The sequence below is a fragment of the Lynx rufus genome, unplaced genomic scaffold (assembly GCF_022079265.1).
Source record: "Lynx rufus isolate CCGP_SWC_20201006 ecotype Redwood Valley unplaced genomic scaffold, mLynRuf1.p SCAF_18, whole genome shotgun sequence".
Classification (NCBI taxonomy): Eukaryota; Metazoa; Chordata; class Mammalia; order Carnivora; family Felidae; genus Lynx; species Lynx rufus.
This window is the reverse complement of record NW_025814832.1, coordinates 28,732,912-28,745,940: the sequence shown is the minus strand read 5'-3', so window position 1 is coordinate 28,745,940 and position 13,029 is coordinate 28,732,912. Positions and strand designations below refer to the sequence as shown.

The window sequence follows — 13,029 nt, the reverse complement described above, 5'->3', positions numbered from 1 at the left end:
GCCTGGCACACGGCAAGAATCCACTGCTCCTGGATGGATATATATATATTAAAAAAAAGCAAGTTTCAATCATTTTCCTCTTGGACTGGTTGCATTCTTCTCGTAACAACAATCATATGTGCATCCTAAGAAGAAATGAAATCCAGCAAAACCCTTAGCGGCAACTGTGCATTAATACCGGTCAGTAGGCAATGGGGGGAGGGGGAGGGAGAAGCAGGTGTTTCCAACAGGAACACTAGGCTCTGAAAGCACTGCCTGGTTATTAGAGGTACTTAATGTCTCTTCCCTCCTGCCGCCCCCCTTTTGATAATTTCTGGCATTACCACTGCTACCAGAAGACTAAGGCAGAGGGGAGACAAAAACCTCAAACCAGTTACACGCATACAGTTTGAGGGCGGGGTGACGGGGGTCACACCTGAACCTACAGACATCGACAGGGTTTCCGAAGGACCTACAATGTCAGTTCAATTCCGAGGACGGTCCCAACCAGCAGAATCAGCGTCCCAGGGGGCAGGTTAGACGTGCACACTCTCAGGTGCACCCCTGGCCATTTCAGAAGACTGCATTACCAAGAGCCCCAGGCAAGGCCACACACATTAGCCTTCCAGAAGTGCTGCTCTGGATTCCATGGATCCACGCTCTCCCCATACTCCCGGCACCCCTGGTGAGCCGTGTTAATAGATGGTGCCTGATTCCTTCAGAGTAACAGGCCGGGCACAGGCACGCCAACTCCAGGCTGCGCTCTCTAGGACGCCCCAGAGCACCGAGGCAGGCAGAGCACAGAGCCCAAGCTGCGCTCCCAGGCAATGCACCGCTGGGGCCCTGTCCTGTTTCCAGCAAAGCAGGCTTACACTAAAGACCCAAAACCATCTCCTAAGGTGAGGGCTGTTGGGCTGCTCTCCATTCATGACCTCACACGTGTGAACGCAGGTCTCACAAGTGTCTTCTTCAGCTGGGTTGTTACAGCTGCCCCTCACGACAGCCTTGAGATGGGCATCGTCCCCATTTCGTAAGCTGAGAAACTGAGGCTCAGGGACGGTGAAGGCTTCCACCAAAGTCTTGAAGTTACTGTGGGCGCTAGAACTTGGGCGGCTTCTAAATGTTGAACTGGTGCTTTTTCCAGATCGTTCAGAGCTTGCACGAGGACCTAAAGGAAACCCAGAATGGCACCAACCAGGGAGAGTCTCTACTGGCTTCGTGAGGCACAGCCTCTTAGTTCTCATCCCAGCCCATGCTCCTAGGGAGCCTGTGGCCAGGAGAGTGTCTCAATTCCTGCTAGGTTTTAATCCCAGACACAGCTGCATTTCGGCCGTAGCTGACACCAGCTCTGGCTAGCTTTATCCTAGCCCACTGGGCTCATGCTCTGCCTGGGGAGCTTCTGATGGAAGTTGCTGAAACAGTCAACTACAACACGGTGTATTTTTGATTAATCTGTTCTTCCTGGTGTTAGGATACCCACATGTCTCAGTCTGGAGCAATTATTCATAGTGCTCTCAAAAGAGCCCAGCTTGGACGATAAATTACATGGGCAACCTACCTAGTACCCTAAGGGGACGTGTCAGCTGGCGAGGTGCCTGCATAGCTCCAGCACAGATCATGAAGCGTCTGGAAAAAGGCTAAGAATACTCTTTGTAGGTGAATGGGAAGGATCTGGTCATTAACTCAAACAAACGCCTCCCACGAAACTAGACGTGAGCCATTCAAAATAGAAGCTTTCACAGCATATCAGGAGTCACTGTCTTTGTCTCTCAAGAAGCTTCCAATCCAGGGAGAGAGACCTCAAGTGTGTCACGTTGAGTGCCATGGGGCATCGTGGAAGAGAACGGCACAAGTGAACCGGGGAAACAGATTAGATGCAGTCTACTGAAGGGGCAGAAGATTAAGCACAACACGCAGACGAGGAGCCTTGAGTGACAAGCTAAGGCGTGTCAGGAGGCTGGGTCCCGACGCAATCCAACGGTCATTCAGAAGGTCAGCCTGTGGCACTGCGCACTGGGCTGCAGAGGGCTAGAGGCAGGGAGACCAGGCGAGATCAGTCCAGGCGCAACACGGTCAGAGTGAGCTCGTGTTGCAGAAAGGAAATGCAGAGGAGGCAAGAGGCATTTCGAACAAAGATTTGATGACAAATTAGAATGGGAGGCTGACACCAGAGGCACGGGCAATGAAAGAACAGACAAACTGGATTCATGAAAATTAAAAAAAACATATTATAACGCATTAAAAGACAGTATCAACTGAATAAAAAAGGCAACCCACAGAATGGGAAAAAATATTCGCAAGTCATGTATCTGATAAGGGATTAATATCCAGAATATATACAGAACTCCTACAACCCAACAGCCAAAAACCGCCAAATAACCCCATTCAAAAATGGGCAAACGACCTGAATAAATGCTTCCTCAAAGATATTTAAGTGACCGAGAAGCATGTGAAAGGATGCCCAACATCACCCATCCTTAGGGAAACGCAAATCAAAACTACAGTGAGACACTACCTTACACCCGTTACGATGGCCGAAATAAAACAGAGAGAGAGAGAGAGAGAGGAGAGAGAGGAGAGAGCGCGCACAATGACAAACACTGGCCACAGAGAAACCGGGATCCTTGCGCACGGCTGGGGGAGCATGAGATGACGCGGCTGCTGTGGAGCACAGGAGGCCAGCTCTTCAAAAAAGTACACATAGAACTACCTCATGGCCCAGCAATCCCACCTCTGGGGATACAGCCAAAAGAACCGGAAGTGGGATCTCGAAGAGGTATCTGCACGCCTATGTTCATGAGCTGCGTTACTCGGGACGGCTAAAGCAGGAAAGCAACCCAAGTGTCCACCGACAGATGAAGAGCCAGGCTGAAAGCTGTGATACATACAGTGGAATCTCATTCAGCCTTTAGAACGAAGGAAATTCTGCCGTCTGCTACAGCATGGATGAACCTTAGGGATATTATTCTAAGCGAAGTGACAGTTCACATCAGAAAGTAGAACGATGGTAGCCAGGGGCTGGCGTGGGGAGAAACAGGGGGTTATTGTTCAGTGGGCACCAAGTTTCAGTCTTACAGAATGAAAAGAGGTCTGGAGATGGATGACGGGGGTGGCTGCACGTTACGAATGCATTTAATACCACTGAACTGCACACTTAAATTAGAATGGGCGCCCAAGAAGGTAAATTTCAAATGATCCCAAACGTCTGAATTTTAGAAGACGCAAGCTTAAGTATTCAGAGCCGTCCGCCGTCACGTCTGCTTCTGACTTATCACATGACTCAGGAGAACATATATTTACATACACAGGTAAAGCACAGAGAACAGAATGTTAACTGCTAACTCATCATTATGGGTAATTAATACTCTTTGGCCTAGTCTTTCGGCTTCTCTGTATATTTGAAGATTTTTCATGATCAAAAGTTGGAACTGGGGGTGGGAAGGGCAGCTACACTTATAAAACTTTACGCCCACAAAGTCTGAAGTTCTAGATGACAGGAGGGAGCCGTCAGGTCCACGGCGGGGACCGCGGAGCAGGTGTGGAAGCTGAGTGCGAGAGCCAGCTGCAGCCTCAAGAGTGAACAAAAGTACCGAAGATAGGAAGGTGGTGAGGGGAGTGACAACGTGGTATGTGGACAAGTCTCACAGAGATAAGAGGAAAAAGCTAAAGAGAAGGGGCACCTGGGAGGCTCAGTCGGTTAAGCATCCAAGTCTTGATCTTGGCTCAGGTCATGATCTCACAGCTCGGGAGATCGAGGCCCGTGTCGGGCTCCACTGACAGTGTGGAGCCTGCTTGGGTTTCTCTCTCTCCCTCTCTCTTTCTCAAAATAAATAAATAACCCTTAAAACAAAACAAAAACCACAAAGGCTAAAGGGAAAAATTCAGTATGGTTGGGTATATGGAACCCAACGAAAGTAAGTTTCCAGTAACAGGGCAGGACCGACCACAATCAACAAGGCTGATGGACCAAAAGGACGAGGACTAGGGAGAAGTCAGCAAATACAGTGACCAGGAATCCGTTAGTCCTTTGTGACCTTCAGAAGAGCCATTCACATCCAGTGGTGAGAGGCCAGAGGAAGGCTAAGAGGTCGTGAGGAAATGGAGGCAGCTACCTCTTGCAGCATACTGGAGGTAGGGAGAGCAGCTTTCTTCTTTGGCTTGAAGATGATATCATCAACCTTCAGGGCCCTCAAACTCCCTTAAGTAATTGAACAGTCAGAGCAGACAAATAAGGGGATGCTTTCAGCACAGACTCTGTTCCTGATCCTCCTGGAAGCCACACAAGACACAGATGCGTGTGTGTGTCCCTTCCTACCTGCACTTAAGGGGCTAGCAAGAAGTGCCGTGGACGTGCCTGTCACAACAGCTTCACCGACCGTCATCACAGCAGCATCTCCCACAAAAAAAAAGATCAAAATGAAAACAAGACGAAGCACCTCATCAGAGCTGCTGAGTGTCAAAGACCAGCTCTCACTTGCAGGATGTAAATGAAGAACATGTTCTTTTTTAGTTTTATTTTAATGTTTATTTTTGAGAGAGACAGAGACACAGTGCGAGCTGGGGAGGGGCAGAGAGAGAGGGGGACACAGAATCTGAAGCAGGCTCCGGGCTCTGAGCTGTCATATCAGCCCAGGGCCCAGCGCGGGACTTGAACTCACCAAATGCAACCTGAGCCGAAGTCAGCAGCTTAACCACTGAGTGTCATCACCCAGGCACCCCAGAACACTCTTTTTAAGACTGTAGAAAATCTCTCCTGCTTGCTGGGGGTTTTCATTTTATTGTTGGATAGAATCAAATATGTTTTCCTTTCTATTTTTTTTTAAGCAATATGCAGTATCTTAAATTCAAAAAATTTTTAAATTATCATAGCTAGAATCCTCACCGGACATAGCTAGGGTAGTTTGATCTTTTTTTTTTTTTTTAGATTTTTATTTTTATTTTTTTTTTTAACTAATGGCTACATCCAACTGGGGCTCGAACTTAAAGCTCCAAGATCAAGACTGCATGCTCGGGAGGCCTGGGTTTCTCAGTCGGTTAAGCATCCGACTTCGGCTCAGGTCATGAGCTTACAGTTCGTGGGTTCAAGCCCTGCGTCAGGCTCCGTGCTGACAGCTAGGAGCCTGGAGTCTGCTTCCCTCTCTCCCTCCCCAGTACATGCTCTGTCTCTCTCTCTCAAATAAATATAAACATTAAAAAAATTTTTTTTAATAAAAAAAATTAAAAAAAAAAAAGAGTTGCATGAGCTAGCTGGGCACCCCTATGCTATTGATTTAAACCCAAAGTGATCTGATAAGTGTCGTATTCCTTCGACCCAGCTACAAAAAATTAAGTGTTTCAGTCTCAAAATAGGCAAATCCCTCGGCCAACCAGTCAACCAGATTTAACCCCAAAAGGCCATTTGTTCCAGTACATGCTGCCTAGCTGAATACTTCTGAACAGTGTATCATCTGCCTCAATGTTTAAGTCAAAAACTTGTTTTTCACAATCTTGCTTCAGAAGAACACAGTATATCTGCAGGCAAAACTGACCAAAAGATCCATTCAACAAGGTCGGCCCTGGGTCGAAGGCTCAACCTCAGAGTGCAACTTAAGAGCAAAACGAGGGCGAACAACCCCGGAGTAGACAGACTTCAGAGGGCCATCCGTGAACATGACTCCATTTGATTCCGAAGTACAAAAATTTCCAGTAAGCGTTTTGCTCTTCCCTGTCTGTGACCACACACGTGTCAGGTGGTTCCTACTAGAGCCCCCTGAGGCCAGCAGAAATGTCAGCAACGGAAGCAATTCGGAATGTGCACCCCGCTCACTAGAGCCGTGAGTGTGGGGCACGCAACAGCCTTGAAAGCACCACCTTCTCAGTGGCACCCAGCCACCGGGCAGGTGGAGTCTCAGAAGGAGCTACAGTTAAAAACACCAAAATCCTAGTAAGTGTAAGCGAGAGCATCTTGTAAATGAAAAAGCACGTTTCCCTCTTTCGATTATCCATGTGAATCAGCACCCTCCCATCCAGAAGCAGGCTAAGCTCTGGGCAGGGAAACTCTGAAAGCTTCCATCAATTGGAATAGGAGCACAGATCACGTCCTCCTCCCAGTTAAAACTGCAGAATGGCTCTTTAAAAAGACATCACCCTAAATCCAACTGTGAGGGGACCACCGGGGGCAGCTGACACTGATCATGGGCCCAGCGCTGTTGTGATGCTGATTCATGTTACGCACGATAACCGATAACCGCATCCCTTTTGTAAAGTACTGGCCCCACAGAGGTTCCACTGGATTCCATGAGGCCCCTGGGTAAAACAGTAAAAAAGAGAGCAAGATTTCTCTTGATGGAACAGGAAAACGAAAAGAAAAAAAAAGAAGAGCAGGGATAACAGTGAAGTGGGAACGGGAAGGGCGCAACAGGACCTTTAATGTCCTAAAACAAGAAGAAGGCCGAGAGCACAGTCAGGTTCAGGGCGACTGAAGGAGAAGGAACTCAGCCTCTCTCCAAGGAGCCCTTCTGAACCCGTCTCATGACTCAGCATTCCCAGCGGGAGGGTGACAACAGCAGCAAGAGGGCGGACAGGTCTTTGGGGGCAGGAGGTCAAGCTGGATTTCCTAAGGCTGACCATTTCTAAGGCAACACAGAAACGCCCGTTCCCCGGACTTCTGGTCCAGGAGGTGCGGAGGGGACTAAACCAGCACTGGAATGAATCACACAGAGCTTGCTTTCATTCAACATCTAGGGGCACTCACAGGTTCTCCAGAAATAAAATGTATGTTTTGACAATGATTTTGAGAATGACGGCGGGGCCAGGGAATGAAAAATGCAGAACAGAAGCACAGCACAAGGGCCAACCTGGCGCCTCCTCCCATCCTGTCCCCGGAGTGAGCTCGCTCTCCCCTGGCCACTGGTACACCTTCCACCCATCCCAACACCCTGCTCCTCCCTCTCTCCTTACCTGGGGTTACCTCCTCTCCACTAAGACTTTCAAGTGTTTAATGACTGGATGATTAATACCAACCACAGGGTCTGTGACTCATGTTTAACCAGGGCACTTGATGCAGTAATGATCTATGAATGCTGAACTTAAACATTCTCAGGTGAGAACTACATTTACTTCAATTTGTATTCAGGTTCCTCCACTTATTAGCAGTGTGACATCGGACAAGTTACTTAACCTCTCTGCCCCTCAGTTTCCTCCTCTGAAACGTGCAGATAATAGCAGGACCTAATTCACAGGGTTGCTGGGAGCACTGAGCGATATGCAGAAAGCACTGAGAGTGCCTGGCACACAGTAACACGACATAATGCTTATCCATATTATGTTAAAATACAAAAGCAATAACCTACCATCTTTGTAATTCGTTCTTTTGGAAATTTCAAAAGATATCCTCCAGATTCTGGAAAATATGCACACGTATATGTTCATTCCATCCCTCTCCTGGAGGTTGGTGGACTTTTTGGCAGGTGTTACTTTAATTTTTTTTATTCTTTATTTTGGAGACAGTAGGGAGGGACAGAGGGAGGGATGGAGAGAGAGAGAGGGAGAGGGGGAGACAGAGGAGGGAAAGGGGAGAGGGGGGAGAGAGGGGGAGGAGTGGGAGAGGAAGGGGCGGTGAGGGAGAGGGAGGGGGGGAGAGGGAGGGAAGAGAGAGAGAGAGAGAGAGAGAGAGAGAGAGAGAGAGAGAGAGAGAATATCTTAAGCAGGCTCCACGCTCAGCAGAGAGCATGATGTAGGGCTTGATCCCATGAGCCTGGGATCGTGACCCGGGCAGAAATCAAGAGTCAGATGCTCAACGCACGGAGCCACCCAGGCGCCTCAGGCAGGTGTTACTTTAAAGGCGCATAAAGTTCATGAGTATCTATAGAAGAGTCTTAAAAAGAAGTCCAATCTATAACCCACCAGGTCAAGAGCAACAACATGATCAATGAGGAACTCCTACACCACCGAAACAAACCCCTGTGGCGCACGTTTTGCCTCCCAAGGTGCCTCCTGGGTGTAGCGCCACTCTGTGACGCATGGAAGTGGTCTCCTGAAGGGACGGGGCAGGGGTGGCTGGCTCTGTCCGATGGACATCAGGGTGGTGTCTGCTAACAGCCAAGTGGCCACAGAACTCAGCTACGCTTCTGTTTCAGGCTCATTTCAGGGGCTAGGAAGACAGATCTTGTATTTTATTGCAGAGAGAAAATGAGGCAGTGACTAGGCCAAGGTCATTCAGAGTAGGTGACAGCTGGGAAGAGCACCCAAGGGTTTTGACTTCCAATCACAGGACACAAACACACACCCTTCTTCTGGTGAAAGTGCCCTTGAGCAAGGCGGCAAGTCAGACAGAGGCACCATCTCGGTCCCAGAAGTCAGAAGGGGGGAAACCAAAGGACAAAGAACAAAAGCACAGGGGAGCTGTGCGAGTCTACAAGTGCTGTGATCCCCTCTGAGTCAAGTGCAACGAGATGCACTCGGTCCTGCATCTTGGTTAACCTTCCATAACTTCTTCCTATTACATCACTAAGAACAATGACTTTTAATGGGTCCAGCACCCGGACGAGTGAAGCAAAGCCAGCTTCACATGCCATGATGCTACACCTAAACAGTTTTCCCAGTGGAAATGCTGGCCTGAGTAGAAGCCAAAAATAAACCGAAAAGCCAATTCCTGAGGGATGTGTCATGAGGGATGCTACACACACACACACACACACACACACACACACGGCCTTCGAAAAGCAGCGTGATCGCAGAGACAGCTTAATTTTGAGACATCAAATCTCAAACCAGGAGAGACTCTGAACGTAGTGGTAACTCAAAGCAAGGGACAGCGCACAAGAGATGGGAAAGCCAAAGCCTAAACAGGAAGCCCCCAAACTTGGACGGACAGACGGCAGTCTGTTCTCTTCCTTACAGGGGCCATTGTGTCCAACCATAACCGCTGGAGACCAGAAAGACCCGCCGGGTCTAGCCAGTGCGCGAGAAGGCAGAGAGACTACCGGCATTTGGCTTTATTCCAAAAGTTTACTCAAGGATGGTCGCTGATGGGGAAGGGGTCAGTCACAAAGGAGACCCATGGCCAAACGGGGAAGTCTCAAGGAGTACCGTGCTGAAGGGGTCAGAAGATTGAGGGAAGAAAGGAGCACAAACTTCGTGTTTAAGTCCTAAAGAAGCTCCACGTTGGCTGCTGGAAGCCTCAGGAACTGGACCATAAATTCTGCAGTCTCCAAGGAAGAGCTACTTATTTGATTTCTGTTGATAATTTTCACTGAAGGGGCCAGGAGGGGGCAGAACTTGTCGGCCAGCCTCTTCATGTCTCGTCATGAATCTGTTCCTTTCAAGCTTGCATCAAGAGACTAATATTACCCCTTTACTCATTGCCCAACAAATTAACCCGAAAACGACAGAAATACTCCACAGCCTACTGAACGCTCCACATTAAAAGGGTACTATTTTAAAAGATGCCAAGAGGTGGCAGCTTTAAAAAGCAATACGTTTCTCCACACCGTCAACCACGTTATTCTATCAGTAAGTGGGTTCTCAGATCTCATAACCAAATCGGATGGAGTAGGCATCAGAACCTAAATGTTCAGCCTTGGTCTGAGAGTCTTTCCTTTACAGCCTCTACGGATTTCCAAGGAGAAGTGAGGAGAAGAGAAAAAAACAAAACTCTTCCTAAACCACTTCCGAAAGTGCAAGGTCCCAGGACCCACCCTGCCGCCCCCAGTCGGGGTCATCTGTGCCTAGGGTTCCTGGGACCCTAGAGCTACTTATCGGGTATACAACTCCCCTCCCCAACAAACCTACTCTCAAAGAACTGGGTCTTGCCATCCACAAATGGATGCTACGTGCCCCCATTTCCTAAGGTTCCCAGGCCCCTAAGCTCAGAAGCCACAGACGCTCCGGTGGCAAAGAAAACACCACCACCGGAGCTACGATGGACTTCAACAAATTCAAAGCAAATCACCAGAGGCCACCTTCAAGATATATCCAAGCCGGTGCCTTACCTTACAGTTATTTTCTGCTTAATTCCTAAATAGGTATTTTAAGCCCAACTCTGTAGATAATTACACATGGTGGAAGGAGGCGGGCAGAACATAACCGTAAACAAAGTTAACCACCAAAGTCAAGATGAACGGGAACCGACAACTGATAAACATGGCAGCTCCCGGTAGTGAACTTGGCCGGGCAGCCTGAGTCCCGGGGCAGGAGGCCATGACACGGTGAAACGAGTTGCCTTCCGAAAGTCACAAACCTCTGGAGAAGACGGTCAGGGCAAAACATTTTTTGTTTAAAGGAAAAAAAAAAACAAACCCGCAGAAAGACATTAGCAACCATGTGCTAGTAAGACAATGCAGAAACACGGCATAAAGACCAAAAAAAAATCGTCTTTCCGACGTAACAACACCGATGGGAATTGGTAACGAGCATTCCGCTATAGAAAGTAGTATTTCCCACATACTTTTGTGTTTGTTTGTTTGTTTGTTTTTGCACACGAACTTGTCATTTTCTTTCAGTCGGGGCAGCCACTGCCTGATTGGCATTTCTCTGAGGGGAAGCCAGGGGACCCGCGTGCGTGCGGACTTCGGGGGTCTTGGGGAGGCATGCGCACTGGCCAGCAGAAAGACTCTGCTGCTACCAAGGGTCACTTCTGCCCCGGGGAAGTGGTTCGCAGGCTCTTCCTGGGAGAGCGGCCTTTTCCCTGGCCAGAGCTGTTATCACAGACCCCCTTGGTAGGGTGGCCTTTGTCTCCCAGCGTGTGAGAAACCCAGATGAACTTCTCAAGCGCCCTCCCTTGAAATCACACCTGTCAACAGCACAGGCCTGATTCCTGCTTAGAAATGTTTTCTGGCGGGGGAGGAAGAGGACGAGATGAAGAAGGGGTGAAAGATACAGGGGTGTGTGCCTGGGTGGGAACCGCCGATAGGAGTTCACACTCAGGAAAACAAGACACAGGAAGCCACCAGGCCAACCTGGGTTCAAGGTTTCGGGTTTAAGACGATACACCCCTTCGCTGGTAAAGACTGCAATATTCACCAGCCTCACCCCGATACCGTATGGGAGTCTGAGGTGTGCCTCCAGCCTCAGGTCAGGAAAAACCCTTCGGGCTTCCGAACGGGTGGCTCTTTTCCATCCATGGTTCTGTAGTATTTTTTTCAAGAAGTCCAACTGCACTTGGGAGTCATCAATTCCAGTCGCAGCTGTCACATCCCCCCCTTCCCGTACTATTAATATCACGGCTCTGATTGTTAATGATTTTACTCACAAAGTACCCCGCAGCAATTACAATGAGGCAACAAGGTTGGGCTTTTTTTGTTTTTTTTGTTTTTGTTTTTGTTTTTTTTTTAAAGAGGGGTTGGGGTTTCTTTACCCATAAGAACGCATTCTGTCATTTGGGGAACTTCTCGGGCTTATCCGTCGCCCGAGATTTTCACCTCTACCTTTGTTTTGGACCGCCCACAACCCTTCCCTGCACGGACCCGGCACGGCCTTCCTTTCGGGATGCACAATGCAGTATGTAGCTCCTTGGGGGTCAGCAAAACGCCGCACTGGTGTCATGCCGAGCGTGCCTCAGAGTCTGAGAAGTTCCCCCACGGTAGTGGGTCCACATAATCTTGAGGCCGACACCACAGCACGGCCAGGCGTGGAAGCCCCTTCGCGGGCGGAGGGGGGCGGGGGTGGGGGGGAAGCGCGGCGCCCGGTGGCCCGGGGCTGGTGCAATGACTTTGCACCGGAGCGTCCCCTCCGCGGAGGCTTGTCCTCCCACCTCGGCCCACTGCGGTTGCACCACGCCGGCCAGCGCCTCGCGCGCCTCCCCTCCCCGGCCTAGGGCTCCTGCAGCAACTCCCGTCCCCGCGTCGGCCCCGGACCCCGGCCCCCCGGCCCGCCCGCCGCACCTTGGTCTCCTTCACGTGCTGCTTGACGCCCTCCGGGTACCACTGGACGCGCACGTAGCCGCGGCGCAGCGGGCTGGCCCGGCCCTCCTCGTGGCCCGCGCCCCCCGCCTCGGAGCAGCCCGAGCTCCCGCGGCCCTCCTCCTCGCCCTCCGAGTCCGAGTCCTCTCCGTGGATGAGGCGCACCAGCCCGAAGTGCACCGAGCCTCGGTAACGGCCCGACACCAGGTCGTGAGAGAAGAGCAGCCGCTGCGAGCCGGCTTCGGGGCCGGAGTCCGAGGACGGCCCTGAGGCCGAGTCCGGGGCGGGCGCCGGCGCCGGGGCCGGGGCGGGGGCCGCGTCCGGGGTCGGCGCCGCGTCCGGGGCCGCGGCCGGGGCCTGGGCGGGAGCCGGAGCTGCGGGCGCGGGCGCTGCGGGATCCGCCATAACTGCTCTGCGCGAGTCTCGGGCGGCGGCGGCGGCGGCGGCGGCGGCGGCGGCGGCGGCAGCGGCGGCGGCGGCGGCGGCGAACGCGGCACGGGGAGGCGGGGCCAGCCGGCGCGGGGGCGGGGCCACGGCGCGCTGACGTGGCCCTACGTGCCGCCGTCGTCTGGGAATCGAGATGCGGTTGCTAGGAGCTCCTGCCTCGTCGCTAGGGGACGCTGGAGATGCTGCCCGGGGCGGGGGGAGGGGGTGGATTTCCCGGAGGGAGGGGCGGGGCCAGAGGGGGGAAAGTAATGGGAGCGGGACTGGGTGGGGACCCCGGAGGAGGAAGTGGAGTGGTCAACGAGGAAAAGGGGAGTGGCCGAGGTGGGGCGGAGAGGATGGTCCCGAGACTGTCAACAACATTTGAGGAGCCTCCTTGGCGTCCCCAGCCCTAGTCCTACGCTCTGGGAGGGGTGGGAAAGAGCTAGATACCGTCCCTGTCCTCTAGGCGTTTACAATCTGGTTGGAGAGACAAAACATACACATATTAAATAGCTACAAAAGCAACTCCAAGGTAGCTTGTAAGCAAGGCTATAAAAGATATGTATAGAGTGTATCTAGGGTGAAATTCCGCACAAAGCTTGGAAGGTCATGACTCCTCAGGGATCGGTCAAGGGGTTGGTGAAAGAGGTCCAGAGAAAGATCAGAAAGATCATCAAGCGTTAGTAGCCTCTATGGTTTGGCTTTACACCCATCAAGAGGGGCTCAAAGCGGGGCGCGTGGGTGG

At 51.2% G+C, this 13,029-nt stretch overlaps 1 protein-coding gene across 1 annotated transcript in view; it reads right to left on the bottom strand.

Moving 5' to 3' along the window:
- The window catches only part of UBE2O (ubiquitin conjugating enzyme E2 O), a 57,198-nt gene extending 44,920 nt beyond the window's left edge, over window positions 1-12,278 (bottom strand). The window contains exon 1 of the mRNA XM_047081330.1: window positions 11,841-12,278. Within this exon, the coding sequence (XP_046937286.1) occupies window positions 11,841-12,263 (423 nt within the window). The 5' untranslated portion in view covers window positions 12,264-12,278. The remainder of the gene's footprint in view (window positions 1-11,840) is intronic.
- Between the last annotated feature and the right edge of the window lie 751 nt (window positions 12,279-13,029).